Here is a 21,230-nt window from a genome sequence, read left to right on the forward strand (position 1 = left end):
ACACTACAATATTGAATATTCTGCTTTTAAGGGGAATACTTGAATATGAATCTACATCTGAGAAAACCCCACACAAATTCTTCCCAGGAAATTTGTAACAAAAACCAAGATCATCAGTAATTGGTGGCTGGTATAATTTTGCCTCTTTCCTTCCTTTGGTATATTTGAACTGCCTCTTTCAAGGTATTTGTTGTCTTGCTAAGAGTCCCACCACATGTAGAATTAAAAGCTTTATGCCTAGATAATGAAGGTTTAACATCTTATTATCTGCTGTATAGTTTAGGTGTGCCTACAGTCTAGACATCCTCAATTTTCAATTCCCTACACAAACAGGTGTTGGTACAAGAAACACATTTTCAGGTTAGGATTGGGGGTCTTTATTGACTTTTGTGAACTGTATGAGCTATTTTGTGCACATTAAAGGTTAAGACTTGTCAATAATTATTTGATAAATTCTTTGGTAGTAAATTTATCTTTACATTTCGTAACAATAGTTGCTTAAAAATGAATGTGTTTTAAATGTTCCACTATTCTGTGCCTCCTCTTCCCCAAATATGCTTTTAGGTAATTCAACATTAGACTTCATTCTGGCAAAGAGATGAAGAGTGCATTAAAATAAACTGGGCCACCTAAATGCAAATGACTGTGGCTTAATTACATTTGTTTTAAGCAAGGAGAACACAGTAATCAGCATTGGTGTTTTGAAGGGACAACTGGGAAGAAAACCAAACAATTAAATACCTAGTAGAATTTAGAAATGTCATCAAGTTCTTGAAATCTCAAAATCACAAAAGACAAATTGGTGATTTAAAAACCTTATTCTAGTCAGGAAGAAAAATTAAAGCAGCAATTACATACTTTCAAATGGAACAAGGGGAAGTTGGTAGAAAAGATTTTTAATTGGTGTTCATGAAATGCAGACAACTGGTAAGAAAACAAATAATATAAATAAATAAAATATCCATGTCCAGCAAAGAAAAACAATCAGGAAAAGATTTTAAATTTAGCATCGGGAACAAAATTTGTAGTTTATGACTATGAATGTTGAGCAAATGAACAGAAGTTCACTGTAGAAGATGACAGTGGAGGCAGCAATCTAGATGTCAAATTAGGTAAATATTAGTGCCTAACATTCCACACTTTATAAAAAAATATGTTTACAGGCTCAGGTTTTAGAAAGGCCTTTTAAAATAGAGCACATTTTCCAGACCTAGATTATTTTTTACTTTTGTTATTTGTTGTAGCATTTATCCTTTAGAAATCTGATTACCTATATGCCTTAAAATACTAACAAAACCTGTCCCCATGTTTACATTTGGGTTTATTTCATCAAATCAGAATGGTTTGGGTTGGAAAGTACCTAAAAGATCATCTAATTCCAGCGCCCTGCCATGGCAGGGACACCTTTCACTACATGAGGTGGCTCAGAGCTCTGAGCTGGCCTTGGACACTTCCAGGGACAGAGCACCCACAGCTTCTCTGGCAACCTGTCCAGGGCCTCACCACCCTCATAGGGAAGAACTTTATGCCTCTATGCTAATTCCAAAGTCTTTGATGTTTGTTGCATCATGAATGAGCTTAGAAATGGAAAAGGGGAGGAGAATCCAATCCAGCATCTTTCTTTAGACACTGTACAAGCCATCTCACTTCCAGAGGTGAAATATTAGAAACCAGCATTAACCACTGCTAATTCTCATCAGCACCAGGCTTGTCTCTTGTCCAGAGCCTGGCAATCCATCATTTAAAGTGCAGTATTGTGGTACTTAATTAAGAAATAACTTTTTCATTAATATTAAGAGAGTAGATAATTTTCAAGTATCTGGAGGGGTTCAAAAAACTCTTTCACTGTGTCCTGTAAAAGAAACCAAGCAACCAGCCTGTCTCCAAAACCTCTCTAATTGTGTCAGAGGTTATATCCAGAATGAAGCCAGGACTCTTTTGGTTATCAGTCTGTCAAATTCCAGAAAACAAGATACCTCTCCCAACCAGAACTGTGAGACAAACCAAACCAAAGAGCAGAATGCACTGAAACTTTTCTGCTCTGCCTTGCATTAGAACAAAGCTCCTGCTGCCTGTAATTGTCAGCCAGAAAGCACAGCTTAAGCACAGCTACCACTACTCACACAAGACACCTGGCACAGTGACCTGGGGGGTTTAACTTCTTTTTGATCTGCTGGAGTAAAACAGAACTGATGTGCTGAATGGAATCTGGATGGTAGCCAAGTAAGAACCACAACAATCCATGAACTTATGGATTAATGGTGCTTTGGCATGGCAGATTTCTGTCCTGTCATACAACTTTGCACCAAAAGCCCTCAAAAGAAAAATATCCTGTTTATCAGATTCATATCTATTATTTATATAGAAATACTTCAGGCTATTTTTCATTGTGCCATCAAAAGACAGCACTTACTTTCTAACTGACTGAAAATATAGTTTGTGTCATCCATTTCATTTGCAACAGGTTTTGTTTCCACATCACATCCCTTCCTCAGTCACATGATACCTACAAATGTGGTAAAAGGGCACAACATCTCCATCATGTAACCAGTCAGACTAGCTGTCTCAGTAGCCACTTGGTTTCAATTTACTTATACTCTGGAAGCTCAGGAAGTGTTCTGTAATTTCCCAAAAGATTCACCTGAAAAGCTCTGTGGTAGGATTTGACCCAGAATTAGTACCACAGCTTTATTTGCTGTTGACCACAGATGCCTAATGCCACATGCATCAATTTGATTTGAAAATTTAAAAACTTTTAAAATTGCACTTAAATTTGAAAATTTCATGTCAAATATACCTAATATACTTAAAAAGCACATGGGCAACTTGTTGGGATTGATTCTGTGTGTGTATATGAGAAACAACATGAATATATATAAATGAATTGAGAAACTTCATCTTTTTAAATCTACATATAACCTTTTAAATAAAAATAGAAGCTCCTAGAAGAATTTTCCTGAAAGTTCTATTTTGTGAAGTTTTTTTGCACTCAAATTGGGAGATCAGTAAATATATGTTTATTAAGATATCTAGTCCATTTTATTTTATGACACTCCACACACAAAGTATTTTTAATTTAGCCAAAGAAAGTCAAGTTTCTTGAGTGATTCAAGACTTTAGTCTAACTTTACTAAAGCATCTACAATCCAAATTCCACAGACTGATCACATCACATAGTTTGGAACTCAACCACAATTTATGAAAATGAGCTTAAAAACTTACCTGGATTTCATATAAGTGAGCAATGTGAAACTGAACTGTAAGAGTGGGAAAAATCAAAATTATTAGTTTTAATGAACAACAGCAACTGCAATGTTTTGAAGTGAGGGATAAACAATGTTTCAAATTTATCAATGCAAACCCAAGACAAATTAGGTTTTGAAGATACCAAAAGTATTTTTTACATTGATATTTTACATTTAATATACTAGACCTGACAGAAAATGAAGATCCTAACAAAGCACAAAAACTGCAAATAGGTATTGAGAAAAGTAGTCCATGATTTTATTTGTGGTCTGAAACACAGAGCCCATTAACCTTTCAGTAAACTTAGCAATAAAATCCCTGGAAGCTGAGGTAAGAGAACACAGGTAGCATTTTCTGTACATAACCAAGCTAGAAATAAACATTTTCATTTATCTGCCAAGAAACAGACTAGCTGGATTACACAACATTATGTTACACACTGCCAGTTTTTTATGTGATCTTAAATTTAGGTGCTTTTTCTTCCTTTTAGGAATTGCCTTTCCCTTGTTAAACTGAATCAGAAGTGTTAATTACAGATGATACTTTGACAGTTAACGTTAAGCATTTTCAATTCCTCACACAAATTGCCCAGAATGCCATAATACCACCAGCAGCCTGTATGGGCAAGAAGATTGCTGGCTGGAGAAAGAAAAATGGGTTGTTCAAGAGGAAAAGCAGAGAGAAAATTACCCTCACACTGCTCAAATTATCACAGAAAAGACTTGAGAACTGCTAACCTGGACTATCCATGGAATGGTAGATAGCTAAAGCTAATTGAGATAAATGTAATCCTCATTCTGCTTTGATGAGGAAAGAAAAGTTCCTTTGAGACAGACTTTTGCTCCATGTTCATGAGGATTACAAGTAAGAAAATACCTGTGTTTGAGCCAAGCTCAATTTATTTCAATTACACAGATTCTCTCCCTTGAAGCTACAGGAAAGTGTGACACCAAATTACCATACAAACAGGTAATATGGAGTTCAGGGTTTCACTCTGGGTCATAAGGGAGGGAAAATATCTCCCTTTGTGCACTGCTTTGTCCTCTGCTGTAAAGAAGGAAGCCAAGCGCACTTTGGAAACCAGGTCAGAATAAAATGCATCATCTAAAATTTTAATAAACTTTTTGTGTTCCTTGTTAAAGGGCACGTAATACACCCATTATGTTCACTGCATCATCAAACTTCACTCTGTACTGATGAAAGAAAAGTCCTGCATTTGTTTCAGGAGTTCATTATCTAAAAAAATCTATCTCTTATTTTTTTCCCTCCTAACAAAACCCTTTCAGCGTGAAGCTCCAAAATGAAGTGATGCCTTGGAGGGGAAAGGAAAATTAAAGGTGTCTGATTAGAGACTGCCTAAACAGGAAGAAGAGATGCTTAGTACTCAAACATTTCTGCTGGCAACACACTCAGTGTAATGCTGCTACTCAGCCAGCCCTTAGAAATGCAAGAGGGAGGATTAAATGGAGCATTTAGTGAGGGTACCCAACACCCTGGGGCTGGGCAGGGGTTCAGTTCTCCTTCCAGAACAGCACAGGGGGACCTGGCCAAGCCCCTCTCAGTGCTCTTCACCCTCCTCCTTTGGGTTTGTCAGGCACTGACGCCTTTACATGGGGCCAGCCCTGTCACAGACACATTTCATGAAAAATCCTTTTCTTAGAATCTTTTCTCCTGAGAAGTTGAGAGGCCTCAGAAACCAAATGTAAACAATGATTATCTGCTGCTGTGGAATGCAACAGGTGCATCTTTGATTGGTCTCATGTGGTTATTTCTAATTAATGGCCAATCACAGCCCAGCTGTCTCGGAAACTCTGATCAACCACAAGACTTTATTATCATTCCATTCCTTTCCTTTCAAGCCTTCTGATGAAATCCTTTCTTCTATTCTTTAGTATAGTATTAATATATAATTTTCTTTTAATATAATATATATCATAAAACAATAAATCAGTCTTCTGAAACATGGAGTCAAGATTCTCATCTCTTCCCTTGTCCTGGGACCCCTGTGAACACCACCACAATTGGTGATCCCGAGTGACGAAAACCTCCACAGCCCTCTACATAAATCTGGGGGCAGAGGGGACTGGAGGGGAAGGGTTAGGAAAACCTCACAGAAATTCAGAGGTTTAGTGAAAACCCATAAAGTTAGTGAGAAAGAATAAGAACAAACACAAAATACAATAAAGAATCACATCACTGGTAGTAAAGTAATAAAAGCCTATTGACTCTGGGAGAATTCTGCAAATTTTTACAAAATTATCTGTGTCTGTTGCTGATAAGTGACAAAGCTTTGAAGACAGCCTTGAAGCACAGCTGGCTCCTTGATACAGCCAGTGGTTTCAGTCACATGAACAAACTCCCTTTCACTACCTTGCTGATACAATATTCACAGTTCCATCCAGTTTTTAAAGAAATGCTTTTAAATATCATATCCAATGCCCCTGAAGTGAGATTTGGGAGGTAACTTTAGCTCAAGCATGAAGGTACCTTAAAAACTGAAGGAATCATTTCCTTCACAACTCTCTGCCTTTTAATTCTCACAGACTCCAAAACACAGGGAAACACATGTTTATTCTTGCATACAATTCCACTAATTATGGATAAATACCTGCAGGACACTCTGTTACAGCCTACAGAACATTCTGCCTATGATAGATCACACTGCACTAAAGATTAACATGTTCAAATACAGACTAATATATAGTTAATATCATAAAAACACAAAAAAATCAAATATGGAGGTTTTTTTTCATATTTCTACAGTAAGATTGATGCTGAATTTTGGATCTATAAATTTAAATTGCATGAAAATAATCACTGAAAAGTTACAGATTATCAAGATGATGCAAACTTTAAAATAATTGGTATTAAATGTGTGCCATGGCACAAGCTCCAGGTCTATAAATATATAAAAAGCTTCCTCCAGAATTCAAGCCTTCAGAGTAATGAATAACCGAAGTCTCAGTTTTTACTTATTCCATTTAGTAAAACAATCCACAATTCCACTGGAACATCTGTCTCCACAGAGAGAGGGAGACAGGTTTTGTAGTCTCCCTCTCTCAGTACCAAATCTTTTAAGACCTGGTTCATTAAAAATTCATTCAGTTGCAAGCATAAGACTTAAAAAAAGATCCACAACAAAATAAATACTTATTGGTTACTTACTTTCAGCGTTAGACAAAGTGCAGGGATTGCAGTCAATCAAAGCTAACTGAAAATGCTGGAAAGAAAAAAGAATTATTTGCTTTTCAAATGAAGTAATACTAGCACTTGGGCAAACTACTAAGAGTAAATCAATTTTATACTTGAAAATCAATACTCCATTTTACCATGTGTCTTAAAAAACAGTTTTCAATTTCTATTCAACTGTTTACTAGAGGAAAGTAATTTTTTTTATTGCAAACACTTCAATGCTTCTAGGAATGTAAGATAGTAACAGATCTTCATAAAACAACTGGGGTTGCATCTGAAATTACGAAGGCATCAAATGAATGGTCAAAAGTGGAAGATTAAGTTTTTATACACACAACTGGGACTGCAGACACACCAGCTCACAGCCTCATGGAGATAAATACTTAAGCACTCAATCCATCTACAAAAACAGAACACTCTCCCTGCAAACTGAGTGATTTTAAGTATTTAAAAAACTGAACTCTTGTCAAAAAGAATTTAATATGAATACCTCTACATTAGAACATGAATTTATAAGGAGTTCATAAGTTCTCATCTCCTCCAGATGTTGAGAAAACTCCAGTTAAACATTGAAACTTGTATAATTTTAATCAATTTTCTTTAAGGAATACAAAAAAAATCTTTTAAAACATTCTAGGTTCTGAGGTAAGTTTTTCACTCATCTATGAAGAAGGTCACAAGAACAGAGCAATGAAGTCTGTCTGCAAGTGTCATGTTAATTCAATGATCACTACTTAATTTGAGACACAAAGTGTATAAAAATGAACAGCTCAGGCACAGAAACTCCAGTGCCTGAGCTTTTCCATAATTTCACAAGGTGTGAAATTTCAATTGACATATTAGCTCAACAGAGAATAAGGCCTAAGAACACAGGAGCCTAGGAGTCACCCTATGAAATTCTACTGTTAATGAATACAGTTATTTACAAAACACAGTGTCAGGTGATTTCTAATACACAAAACAGGACACTTTAGTATACTTTATTTTCTTAGCACAGAAATGATAATTTAGATCAAACTAATATATTATATAATATTATATACATTTTAGCATGCCAAACTAGGTGGCACTGGGAGCCTACTGCAGTAGCTGGGAAGCAAAAAAAGTCTGTATTAATGGATAGGTGCAACACTTTCAGTATTGTACTCAGAGCCATTAGATTCTACTTGACTTTCCTCATGGTCATAATAACTCCCTGAGTACAGTATGTCTGTACAAAACAGATCTCTAAGATGTGTAAGATTTTATCAGACCATCACATTTCCAAAAAACCCTAATTTTAATAGGGACAAAAAATTAAAAAATTAATGTATTATCCATAACAAGACATAAGAGAAATGCTGACACTTCCATAAGCTCTGACATACACTGTTGCAGCTTCCTCCTCCCTCCCTTAATCAAGATAATTTGCAACATTTAACAGCATTTAAAAAATGAACCAAACTCAAGCTGAAAAACAACACAAAATCATGATTTATAATGAACATTTTAGCAATATCCCCCCAAAAGAGAACACAAAAACCAATGGATTCACACCATAAAATAACTTTTTAACCTTAGCACAAGCATTAAACAATAGCTTACAAATATTAAATATCAGCTTATTTCTCTGCTGTCTGTTCCTTCCCCTACTGCTCAGCAGGCAGACAACTTAAGAGTCTCCCCTCACTTACATTGCAATGCAGGTTGAGTGCCTCAGAGACATCCTTTAGTCTGTTACCATAGTGATCCTACTAAGCAGACAACTTTAAAAAAAAAAACCCTAAATAAAAATAAAATGCTCTATCTTAAATTGCATTTTGCCTGCCAAAAGAAAAAAAAAAAGGCTCTGGCCTGTACAACTGAGTGTTACTGATCTAAAAGGTACAAAATCCTTCCTGTACAGATGTGTCATCTTGCACCATCACTTACAATTACTATGGAAAGATAAAGCAGAATGGAACAGATTTGCTCTCACCTAGCAATGCTATTAGAAAAAATAAGCAGATCTAAAGAAAAAGGATTGACAACTGTTCTACAGCAGCTCTTCTGAAGGGTTACTGCAGTGAGACTCACTGATAGAAAGCAGGCAACCATGCAAGAATAGCTAACCATTTTAATATATAAGTATGCCAACAGTATCAAGTGCTATACAGAAAAAAAGCAGAAATATTCTCAGCAATGCCTCCTAAAAAATTAAATATTCACTGTTACAGTAGCCAACTTTTGAAATTCAAAAATCCACATTATGAAAATTTTCTTAGTGGGATAAATTTCTATTTGCACTGTTCACTAATCTACAAACGATAAAGAAATTGATAAACCAAAGCCAGTGACTACAGAAAAACACACCATTTTGCACTAGACAGTTATCACAATTAAAAGCAATACACAGAAACCCCAAAACCTTTCAAACCAAGAACCTCTGAAATGCACACACACGAGCAAACCTACACCTCTTGCCGGATAAATAATACACAGCTCCCCGTTAAGTACCTAAAATCAGACCCAAAAAACCCCCATGCACACATTCTAACACATCAGCCAAATGCAGATCCACTAATCACAATTACCAGCACCAAAAAAATTAAAAAATAATAATAATTTCCAACTTCCATTTCTGCAACCAACAGCAGCGGCTGGCAAACATCTGCACCCCTCTCAAATATTGCAGCACTGAGCTGGCTACTGCTGTGTGGAATAGTTGTTATGCAGGAGAGGCCGCTGCAGCTCAGAGACGACACACAATACCTCAAGGCAGACAGCAGTCTATAGAAATTCAAATCCCCAGTAAGAGGATTTACCTAGAAGGCAGTGTTCTGAATGTTAAAAACTAACAGGCTCTTCTCAAGGACTGCGGCTCAAGGCACAGTCACAGAATCCTTTAGGTTAGAAAAGACTTTTAAGATCAGCCAAGCCCTAAATCACCTTGATTTGTAGCCATCTGTAATTGCAGAGTTATCTGCAGCCCATTCCATCTCCTCTGGAGTCCTGACTTTCCTCTGATTGTGGAAACAATTCCAAAGATAACCTTTCCAAGGATGAGAGGTACAGTGGATTCCATATAAAGAGAACTGATGAAAGCACTAGGTCTGGTAGTAAAGTAACAGCAATCTGATGCTGATTTAAGTAACTTAACATGCTTTCTCTCACAGAATTAACACCGATGCTTTCAAATGTAACAGGAAAGTACCCAAGGTTTTGTTGTTTCTTTAATCAATAAATGACAAAGGCAAAACGGACCCTTTTCTTTTCAGTGCAAGACTTTCAGTACTGTCTCTGTTTACAAACCTGAGACCTCTGTAGTGATTCTACTCCCTCCTCCTCGCCAGGGTGACATCAGCAAGTTTAATAGTTCTCAGCTCTGCATATACTCAGCAAGCAAGGCAAGCCATCCTCTGAAACCTGACAATCCTCACCGACTTACCATGAAGGAAAGCTCCATCATGACTCAGTAAAATTCTGTCAGGAGATGGCTTTTTCTGCCTGTGTGACCTAGGTGTGATGGCCGTGTTGCTCAGAGCAGCTTTTGTTCAGATAAGTAGGACACGGAGAGCCTTGTGTAACCAGCTGGGGCAGGGTGCCAAGCCTCCATTTGCCAGGCATCTCTGGGACCAGGGGAGAGGGTCAGGAGAGGACACGCTCCATGTGCAGCTACAGCAGCTCATCCTGCTGCTCTCCACTGCTTTCTGAGCTCAGAACAAATTCAGCTTGCAAGAGAAAGGTTTGCGTAGTGTAAACACTCAGGTAGTTTTGTCCAATATTCAAAAAAAAAAGCCAACTTACAGACAGGAGAAAAAACCAAACCCTGCTGGAGGACAGAAGGAACAAAAGCCACATATACAAATACTGAATAGCAGCAGTGTGCTCTGAAAAATCTCTTCTTCTGACAGGCTCTAAGAGAAAAAATATTTTCAAACAGAAAGATCACGCAAGCTGTATATTTGCAAGCCATAAAAAGGCTGCATCTGAATTTACTGACCAATATCCTATACAGTGATTTTCACAAAGCTATCTCAACACTCCCATTTGCCTCCACCTTTGATGCATTACATTTCTGCAACATCAGAATTCAGCTATTCCTGTGCTAACAGCCTGACAGACTGCCAGCAGCAGGGGAATGTCACAGGAATGGGGATGACTGGGAGCTGCTGCCACTGCCGCAGCACCAGCGCTGAGCCGCCCCAGTCGGGGTCGTGCCAGGACTCAGCCTCCAGCCCCCACAGCTGCACAGAAAGCTCAGCTCAGTCCTTGCTGGCGACCTGTGCTTACACTCTGAGTATTTCCTGAGTATTGTGTGGCCAGCACGAGCAGGGAGGTCATTCTCCCCCTGCACTGGACACTGGTGAGGCTGCACCTTGAGTGCTGTGTCCAGTTCTGGGCCCCTCAGTTTAGGAAGGATGTTGAGATGCTTGAGCACATCCAGAGGAGGGCAACAAGGGTGGTGAGGGGCTTGGAGCACAAGCCCTGTGAGGAACGTTTGAAGGAGCTGGGGTTGTTTAGCCAGGAGAAGAGGAGGCTTAGAGGTGACCTTATTGCTCTCTACACCTTCCTGAAGGGAGGCTGTAGACAGGTGGGGTTGTTCTCTTCCACCAGGCAGCACTGACAGAACAAGAGGACACAGTTTCAAGCTATGGCAGGGAAGGTATAGGTTGGATATTAGGAAAAAATTTTTCACCAAAATAATAATAAAGTACTGGAATGCTCTTCCCAGGGAGGCGGTAGAATCACCATCTCTGGATGTGTTTAAAAAACAGACTGGCCATGGCACTTGGTGCTACAGTCTGGTTGAGGTGTTAGGGCATAGGTTGGACTGGATGATCTTAGAGGTCTCTTCCAATCTCATTATTCTGTGATTTCTGCTGCCCTGAATGCCAACCCTGCAGTTACAGCTACATGTGATGAAAGTGGATCTGATCTGTCTGGATGGAGGCGTCTCTTAAGGAGAAGGTCCATGAATGAAGCTCACCACAATCAATGAGTATCATGAGCTGGAAAGGACCCAGAGGGATCACTGAATCCAACTCCTGGCCCTGAACAGAACCATCCATAAATGTCACACCATGTACCTAAAAGCACTGACCAAACACTTCTTGAGCTCTGCCAGGCTGGTGCTGTGACCACTGCCCTGGGGAGCCTGTTCCAGGCCCAGCCACCCTCTGGGGGAAAAACCTTTTCCTAATATCCAACCTAAACCTCCCTGACACAACTTCAGGCCATTCCCTCAGGTCCTGTCACTGTCCCCACAGAGCAGAGATCAGTGCCTGCCCCTCCTCTGCCCCTCACAAGGAAGCTGTAACTGCACTGAGGTCTCCCCTCAGTCTCCTCCAGGCTGAACAGATCAAGTGCCCTCAGCTTCATATGGCTTCTCCTCAAGGTCCTTCACCATCTTTATTGTCTTTGGCCACTCTCCAATAGCTTCATGTCTTTTTTCCATTGTGGTGCCCAAAACTGCTCCCAGCACTCAAGGAGAGGCTGCCCCAGTGCAAAGCAGAGCAGGACAATCCCCTCCCTTGCCTGGCTGGTGATGCTGGCCCTGATGTCCCTCAGGACAGGGATGTCCCTCCTGGCTGCCAGGGCACTGCTGGCTCATGTTCAACCAGCCACTGACTGACTAGAACACCCAGGCCCCTTTCCACAGCTCTCCACCATATCATTCCCCAGCCTGTCCATACACCCAGGGCTGCCCCATCCAGGCAATAGGGATATCTAGAGATATTAGTTGTCCCACCAATACTCTTAGATTGAATGCTCAACTTCTGAACCACCTATTCCTCTTCCCACGGTGTGTTCTTCCCCACTTCCCAAATGACTGAAGGTGCCACACAGCAGAGAAATTCAGTTTTAGCACTTACTCCTCTTTGTAATCATGGCATTTCTAACATACACCTGAAATTCTCTTTTACAGGAATTAGTCAAAAACAGTCTACACATTCATACACCTGCAATTCTCTTTTACAGGAATTAGTCAAAAACCCAAGTGAAACTAGGTAAGAGAGAATAAAAGAGAACACTCTGTAGGGCAGACATTGTGGGATCATTATCCACTGTCAAAACCAGTCACACTAATAACTCTCCTGCAGTTTCATTACAGTGCCATGCTGCGTTAAAAAACTTCCACGGATTTACTTCTTCTATGTCTTTCCACCACTGACATATGCAAACTACTAAGACTAAGAGAGAAATTTCAGTCCCAAGTGCTGCTTTCCAATCACTTACATTTTTATTGAAATTATCTTTGATTAATTTCATTTTGCTTTCCACAAAATGCTTTTTTGTGTGAAGTGCTTGAAATCTTTGATAGGCAACTTGCAAAGCCCTTTACCTTGTTTTTTTACCTAAAAAAGTAGCTGTTCCTTGTAGAGTTCAAGACATAAAAATAGAAATAAGAAACTAAAACATCTCATAACCACATGTATTTTGACTAGTTACTTTTAATAATTAAAATGCATAAGGTTTCAATGTACAATGTTTAAACTTAAAAATTACTAATTTAAGCCCATTCAAGAAAGATAACTGGGTGGTTAAACAACACATGAAGGTTCAATATCAGAAATTTTCCTAAAATTTCTTCTTAGGAAAAGAAAATAAAAATTTTCCTAAATACTTGTTTATTTATTGCTCAGAGAAAGAACACAAAACATGAATGATACATCTATAAGAGTTTTGTGCTAGCATATAACAGCTCCACTAGCTAAAAATATCTTTCATAATTATATATATACAGGAGAAATATTTGAATAAGTGCTAGAAAAGGGTCTGACTGACTATAAATAAATACTTCAAGCTGTTCATCGGTACATTAGCATTTAATTTCTTTATATTTCATGCATATTCATACAATTCATGCACATTTTAATTCTTTTGCAGACTTTTTCTTATCCTAATATAAGCAGCATGTCTTAACATTACTAACAAATGAGAATCTTTAGAAGAATAATTAAAAAATTAAAATTATATTTAAATTGATGATTTACGGGCAAGATGAAAGCGTAAGCCTGAAGCAAACTACTGAAATAACTGGTTTGTGTATAAAGAAGGAGGAAAAATTTCTGTAAGTGAAAGACAGAATCAGTATTTCTACTAGAAGGCAGATAATTGAAAACATGAGAAACGGAGTTCTCATTCTTTTAAAGGTTTTGTTACTGGGTACAGGATGCCCCTGTAATAAAACCAAGTAAAATTCCCAAAGCAAAACATTGCTTTGTTTGTTATAACCAACCTGCTCGTGTCCAGCATTCCTACTGACCACCCATTAAAAAAACTCACCCCACAAACCAAACAAAATCCAACAAAACCCACACAATTTCCCTACCACGAATCTCCAAACAAAAACAAACAAAGCTTCCCCTCAATAAAACCAAACCCTCAGAAAATCTGGCCCTCACTGTTCCTTCAGTATTATCAATCTAATAAATATAAAAAACAAAGATTTCTTTTCTCCTTTAAGTATGAATTCTGCATTCAAAGGGCTTTCAGGATCACAGCTCTAAATGCCCACTAAAACCATGAGACTTCAACAGCACCAAGCAGGATGAGCACTTCAAGGTTTCCCACAGCTGTCACCTGGTGCTCAGCTCCCAGGTCTCAGAGGGCTCTGGAGCAGCACGTCATACAGGAATGTCCTCCAAAATTCTCTTTGAAATCTTTCATTCCCACAGATTTTCTAGAAATTGTTTAAGATTCAATAGCACTTAAGAACTGAGACACACATGTGAGACGAAATGATTACATGCACCTATGAAAAAAAGGAGGCCAAATTTAAAAAAATACATTCAATAAATAGGAAAATGACCATGACAGGAAGTGGCATGTCAGAAATAATGCAGCATGAACTCAGAAGGATGAATATTTTTTCAACTGCATTTATCCAGTGAATAAAAAGATACATTATATTCTTAGAGATCTTGCTTTATTCTCCTTTCAGATTATCACGGTGCCACTACAGCTACTTCCATGGAATGCAGTATTCCTTGTGTCATTTCAAGGAATTTCTCATTTATAAGAAACAGTGAACAGGAAAGGGGCAGCAGGACACAGTAAACTAAAAAACCTGGACTGTGAGGTAAACCTCAGTAGCATGGTGTTTCTACAGTCATCAATCTACTAAAAAGAAATCCAACCCCCAAGTCACTGCCAGTTGATTTTGGAATTAATTGTACTTTTCTGATGAAAGGGGCAAACTCAGCTTTCATGTCTCACCTCTGAAGGTAACACTGCCCAATCTGCCAGATTACACAAAGACCCTTTTTTTTCAACCAGAAGGGTCACTTTTATTCCCCTTCATGTAAACCTGAAGGCCAAGTAATTTCCAACAGTATTGGTGTTGCAAGAGTTTATGGCAATGGGGTAACAGAGAAAGTCAAGGATTCTCACAGTAATTTGCAAATCTTAACTGTAGAACAGGCAAAACCAATAATTGATTTTGAAAAAACACTGGGAGTTGATTTTATGCTTGTTAAACAGCACTCTAGCAATTATCTTGATCATCAACATCTTAAAATAGTAAAAATTAATTTTGTGCTTAAATTGCTTACATTAAATACAGATGATTTATGCTAATGCTCTAAAATTGTGAAAAACATGGAATGTATGACCTTCAGACTTCCATCTTCCCCCTTTGCCTGAAGTCTCTTACTGACAATGCCTCTCACTGACAATGACTCATCTGTTGGCAATGGTTTATTCTTAGCAATTACAGACTTAACATGAATGTTTAAATACCATCAAAAACATTATGATATTTCAAAGTACTTTAATGCGACGTTGGTACAATCTGTGAAATCCAGAGCAGCCACAAGCGAGTAGCAGATGAAAAAGCCATTTCCACTTTCTGCCTCTCTGTGAATGGGGAGCTCAAACTGGGCAAGGAGCCCCAGGAAAAAGGTCTGTGCTCAAGGCCAGTCACAGGCAGGCTGGACCCCAACCCCCTTAATTACTCTCTAAAATCCTGGATCCTTTTAAAAAGGTCATCAAAATCAAAAACGGCAGAAGACAACTCTGTCTTTTCATTGCTTTGGGTTTCTTCTCTTTCTTTTGTTCGAAGATGAGATACTCTGTGTCTCAGAGAATGAGACAAACATTGTGTGACAACATCCCTTCACACTCTTTCCTCACACCCCTTCCCCATTTTACTCTCCCCATGCTTGAGCATAACCACTGCACCAGCACTTCATTCTCCTCACTAAGGAAGCATTTTCTGTCTTGACTCTCATATTCTCATCACTCAGAGTTCTGGTTTAAGTGTGTTTTTCAAAAAATCACAGTCAGACTGGCTTTTTAAGAAGCTACAGTCCTGTTCTACTTAGTTTTCTCCTCAACTGACACATTGTGATGTTCAAACTGCTAAGTTTCAATCAGTAACACTTTGTTTTCAAACAAAGTAGGTAAGTCCCTGGACTGCACCTTAAATCCACAGCTGAGCTGAACTGGAAACAGCTCAAAGTGTTTGAGACCGAGTTCCACCGGGTCTTTTGCTCCCCACTGTTATTCTTTACTAAGGATTGCAACCTCCATAGCAAAGAAAAAAAAACAGAAACTCTGCTTCAGGTGTCTCAGTTGGTAATTCCAGAGCAGTTTCTCATTACATTTTGAACCAGAAGGGGATAAGACAGCTCTGTCCCCTCCTTCCCATTCCATCAACCTTGCAATGGATGTACCAACCAGGCCATCTCAAGCTGAGCTGGCTCAGACTTCTGATCCACCTCAGTCTGCAAATGGGGAAAAGTAAAAAAACGAAAAATCACTCAATTCAATGTGGCTGAGAGTGCTGAATGAGGCAATCAGGATTGCATGGTAGAAAATGAGACAAACTTTTAGGAACAAGCTGTAGTAAGTAATATTGCTTTAAGAAAAACTTGAAACCATCTTCAATGCAAACACCCTTCTTTGAAGACCATCCCTTTGCCCCAGGGTAATCTGCTTTTGTTGTGGCCATTTGTTTTCTAAAGTGACATATGCCACACAAAAGCAATGGAATCATGATAATTTTGAAATAAAAAGATTAATTTCTTTCTGTTTTCAAAATATTACTTTGGTGTTTTTCCCATTTGTAGCTGGTGTTTTGAAAACCTGAAGTTTGGTATACTCAAAATCCTCATGGTAAGTGACTGATTTGTTCTGCAAAGTTATGAACATCAAACACAAGCAATGATTTAGACTGAGTTATCATAATATTTATTTAAATACCTGATTCACTGACAGACCTGCAATTTTTATAGCACAGCAGAAAAAGATTATCGATTTCTTGATCAATTTATATCAAAATTAAAATCATATAATCAACTAGGTTGGAAAAGACCTTTTGAGTTCATTGAGTTTCTCCTACTACTTCATTAGAAGAAGACCACCTCCTTGTAAATTTAATCTTGTTTCCTCCCAGCTTCTTTAAAAATAAAACCAAAATGTACTTCAGCACTTCTTTTATTCCATATGTATCATGACACACCAAATCTGTGCCAAAGTATAAGTAAATAGGATCACTCAAGCTCACACATAATCCCTTTCTCAATAGTGATCTACCTCTACCTCTCCTTGCTCTCTTTCACCATTCATTGCACAGAATCTTTTCTACTCCTTTGCACAATTTCCAACTCCTCCAATCTCTGTAGGTGAAACCTTGGGCTCTGGATGAAAAGGGAAGCCAGGGGAGAGAACTGCTTCCCTCCATCACAAAAACTGAAAGGAAAAATTGAGAGTAATACCCCACTCTTACAAATCTTGGACAATGTGATTCTGACAACCCAAGAAAACAATCTGCCAAGAAAAGAAAGCTGTAAGATTCTTGAAAACAAAACACTTATTGTTTTCAATAAATTAGAGGGAAGACTCATATGCAGAAATGTGTTTACAAATTACACTTAATTACAAAATTCTCAGCCCTGCAGGTGGATTTCTCACCACATGCAAGTCCGTTAAAAGAACTCTTCCTTTTTCCAAGACATGTAACAGCTAAATTTGAAGGCCAGGAAGGAAAGCACATGTGGGTAGAGTAGAAAATGGAAAAAGGAAAAACACAGGCAAATGCGCTGAATGGAGGGAGATAAAAATGACACATTACAATCAGAGACCAGAAAAAAAAGTAAATAGTAAGGAATTTGAAGAAGTACAGAAGAAACAAAGCACTGTGTTACCATAAACCATTTCCAACTGATTAGCCAGAAACTGTTGCCTTAGAAGCTGACTCTCAAGCCAGGAAATAAAAGAGTAATTAACTGCTAGTAAAGTAACAATTATATAAAAAAGGACATCATTTTGCTTAAAAACTTTCTAGTTTACTAATTCCAAGAACTTCCAGTTTACAACAGAGAAGCTAGGGGGAAAAAAAAGGGAATATAAAAATAAAAAATCTAATTATCCACATTGCTGGGTTTTTTTCCTTAGCTTTCAGTACAACCTCAGTCCCCCCCAAGGTTCACTATTTTAACAAGAGCCTTACACCAAATTTTTCATCTGGAGTGTAGCACCTCACACACCTCAAACCTATCCTTCTTCTGTTAGGACTAAGACACTTCACATTAAAGCACTCCAATTTCTACAGCAGGTGGTCTGTGACTGTTCCCTGCTTATGTATTCCTTGCAGCTTTAAGATGCAACACACAACTTGTAAGAAATGTTAATTCAATTTGAAAGGACTTAAACCTACCTTTAAACTAGACTCATAGTCTGTGTTCACTTTGAACATAAGCCCAAGTCGCAAATGAATTTCCTTGGCTCGACAAAAGCTGGGATCAACATAAAGCGCCTCCTGAAATGCTTTAATTGCCCTGAAAGAAAAACACAGATTAAAAAAATTAGGTTTTACTGAAGTATTACTCTATAATCAATGCTTTTTATATGGCTAACAAAGTGGATCAGAAAGTATTGTTACAGAAGAAAATAACAAAATAATGGTTTACGTGTAACGTTTTTGGTGCATGGCTTTTGATTCTTCAAGGATTGGATAATTTTGAACTCCAGATATCTTCATGTATTTAAAAGTCTAATCTTCTCTATTAATTTAGAGAAACTAATTTGCTGCATGAAATACACTAACATATCTGATATTTCAGAGAGGATGACTCACAAATTAGTTACAAAATTAGTGCAAGCTCACTTATAACAGCCAGGTTGCTTTTGATTCCAGTAGTGCAGACCCCCAAGCAGCAGCAGAGGAGAAATCACACATATCTCCTCCCACTGCACCTGCCTGCTCCTTTTTCCACTTTCTCCTCCCCTCCCTAGCACCAGTGCCATGCAAGAATTCAAATTATACCAACTGCTGCACTACTTCCAAATGCAGACATAAAATCCTGCCAGCTCCTCACACAGTAACTTTCTTTCATATTCCCATGATAGGTGAAGATGGCTCTGATTCTACTTCCTTACTTTCAAATCCTCTCTCACTTGTCCCTGTCCATGATGGCACCGTACCGGATAAAACAGAAATGCCATCTAACAACTCCATCTTGGATCAGAAACAAAGTGACTCTAAACAGGACTGTTTTGCCTTTCAGGCCACTGCATAAAACTAGGACAGCTGAAATGCAACTAAAAGACAATAGAATTGAAGTCACAGAGGAATTAACAAAGAAGCTAAGTCTCATTGTTGCTAAGTCTCATTGATGCCTGAAACAAAATCCCTTCCTGTACACCACTGGTCACACAAGGAGAGAAATCAGAACCAGCCCCTCTCAGGGTAGATTTGAGTCCCAGAGAACACAATCCCAATCCCATCTGCTGCCCCTGGAACCCCACAGGTGGTGCCAAGGGGGCAGGTGACAGGGCAGTCTATGTGGGAAACTGGACCCACTGTGACATGGGACAGGGATTAACCCCAGTGCTTAAAATCACTCTCTTAAGGCACATTGATTTAATTCCTACTCTCCAAGTACAGTATTATTTATTTATAAGGAAGAAAAGGTTGGTTAGCAGATGCAATGCAAAATTCAACAAATATTTTTCACAGACTTTTTTTACTCACAACACACATAAATTATCATTTCTGAATCCTTCAGCAAAAACACTTCTGCTCTAAAATTCTTACAGGCTTTTTTTCTCATCAATGGCAAAGCAAACCAAAGGCAAAGAACTTCCTCTAGACAATGCAACTGTATGTACCTGAAGCATTACCTGACTTCTTTAAATAGAACTTAAGAATAGATAGGCTTAAAAAAAAGTGCTACATTTTTATTGTGGAACTGAAGCTTCCTCTATTACAATCCTTCAGGAAGGCTCTCCTTACCCAGTACCCTACTTTTCTGCCAGCATATGGAAAATGAGCAAGTGAAGCGCTGAAGGGACAAACCTGCACCAGAGCTAAGCTCTCTCACATCTCATCCAAATTTCCCTGAAATCCTGTGGTGGTGGTGAATCACAAAGCTCATATCTACACTGAATTCATAACAAACAAAGATCCTTGTCTCATAACACCATGCTCACCCTCATCACCTACAAAAACAGAGATCAAACTGAAAGGCCAAAGACTGGGCTGATCACTAAGTATCAGCACATATTTTAAGCTAGGCTTTTGCTATGCCAGAAGATAGATTCTATTATTGTGCATTTTCATTTCTTGTCTTAACTCTAATATGGGCACTAGGTATGTTATCCACTGGTATTTAAAATCCATTACCTGTATCTTGTTCAAAGACAATATCCTAAGTCCCATAAAGGAAGAAAACCACTGTCTGAGATTCCAGTCAAAGAGAAGACAAAAATTGGGAATGAAGACACAGCAGTTCTATAGCACATCACACAGTGTGACCACACTAACCCCCTGTAAACTTCATATTCCTCATTTAGCCATCCTTGCTTGATCAGAAAATAGTATTTCCATATTTCCCCTCTCAGTCATGTCCCCACTGAAAAAATCATCAAAGAGAGGATTTCTAAAAAAGTTTAAGAGAATCTGAGTGCAACAAAAATACTTCTGTAGTCTCTTGCTAACGAACAGGAAATATTAATCATGACACTGTTGAGCAATGGAGTAAAACACAGCCAAAAGTACAATTAAAAACTTTCCAGGACAGTTTTCAAATTTAGTTTGAATGTATACTGTCCTTCATTCAAATAACCAAGAATGTTGCCTACTCCAGTCTTTCAGAGGAGCACAGCACTTAAATACCTGTAATTATCATCAGCAGACAAAAGAGAAGACTGTGTCACATTTAGTCAGAAACTGCTGGTCACAGAGACCATGCTTTGAGTAAGGTTTATCTCTGCACACACTAAACTAACTAAAAATCAAATTTTACCTTTTACTTAAATCTAGTGTTAATTCCATATTGGTTTTACAATTTGTAGTTTTTTCCAGGATGACATGCATGAATAATAAAAAATAGAAACTACTTCCACCAATGTGAAAAGGAGCATCATCAAAATTTCCTCAATGAAGTGATCTGAAAGAGCATTTTCAACATTTTTTACCAGTGGTAGGTACTCATGTCTAATTCAATAACTACAACCTCATTTAAATAATCAGTAGAATTTTCATAGAATAAAATAGTCAAGCTCTGAAAAGGCATTTACTTATTAACTCTTACAGACAGACAAGCAATTTTACATCACAGCTGAATTAATATTGATGTAATTTTGCCTGCAGGAAACATTTAAACAAAATAGCAATGTGCTCCTAATTACAGGACACATCAAGAACACCGGACCACAGCAAAAACCTCTGTCTGGTTTCCACTGCCATGCCCAGAGCTCCAGATTAATTCCCTGACTATCAAACAGCAGAACATCTGCAGCAGCACTGACACCATTCCACAGTTGGGCCTCCCAGACACAGCAGGAGTCACTTCATTCGTGTACAGATCTTTGTTTACTCTCAA

General features: G+C 38.3%; 1 protein-coding gene across 2 annotated transcripts in view; it reads right to left on the reverse strand.

Annotated features, from left to right (window-relative positions):
- Positions 1–21,230, reverse strand: part of KDM6A (lysine demethylase 6A) — a 151,930-nt gene that overhangs the window by 51,870 nt on the left and 78,830 nt on the right. For both annotated transcript variants that reach the window (XR_004060538.1, XM_030944111.1), the window contains exons 6-9: positions 18,062–18,182; positions 6,412–6,466; positions 3,223–3,257; positions 859–924 (exon numbers count right to left, since the gene is read on the reverse strand). Coding sequence is in view for 1 of the 2 variants with exons in the window: in XM_030944111.1 (XP_030799971.1) it covers positions 859–924; positions 3,223–3,257; positions 6,412–6,466; positions 18,062–18,182 (277 nt within the window). In the remaining variant the exon portion in view is untranslated. The remainder of the gene's footprint in view (positions 1–858; positions 925–3,222; positions 3,258–6,411; positions 6,467–18,061; positions 18,183–21,230) is intronic.

The sequence above is a fragment of the Camarhynchus parvulus genome, chromosome 1 (genome assembly GCF_901933205.1).
Source record: "Camarhynchus parvulus chromosome 1, STF_HiC, whole genome shotgun sequence".
Taxonomy (NCBI): Eukaryota; Metazoa; Chordata; class Aves; order Passeriformes; family Thraupidae; genus Camarhynchus; species Camarhynchus parvulus.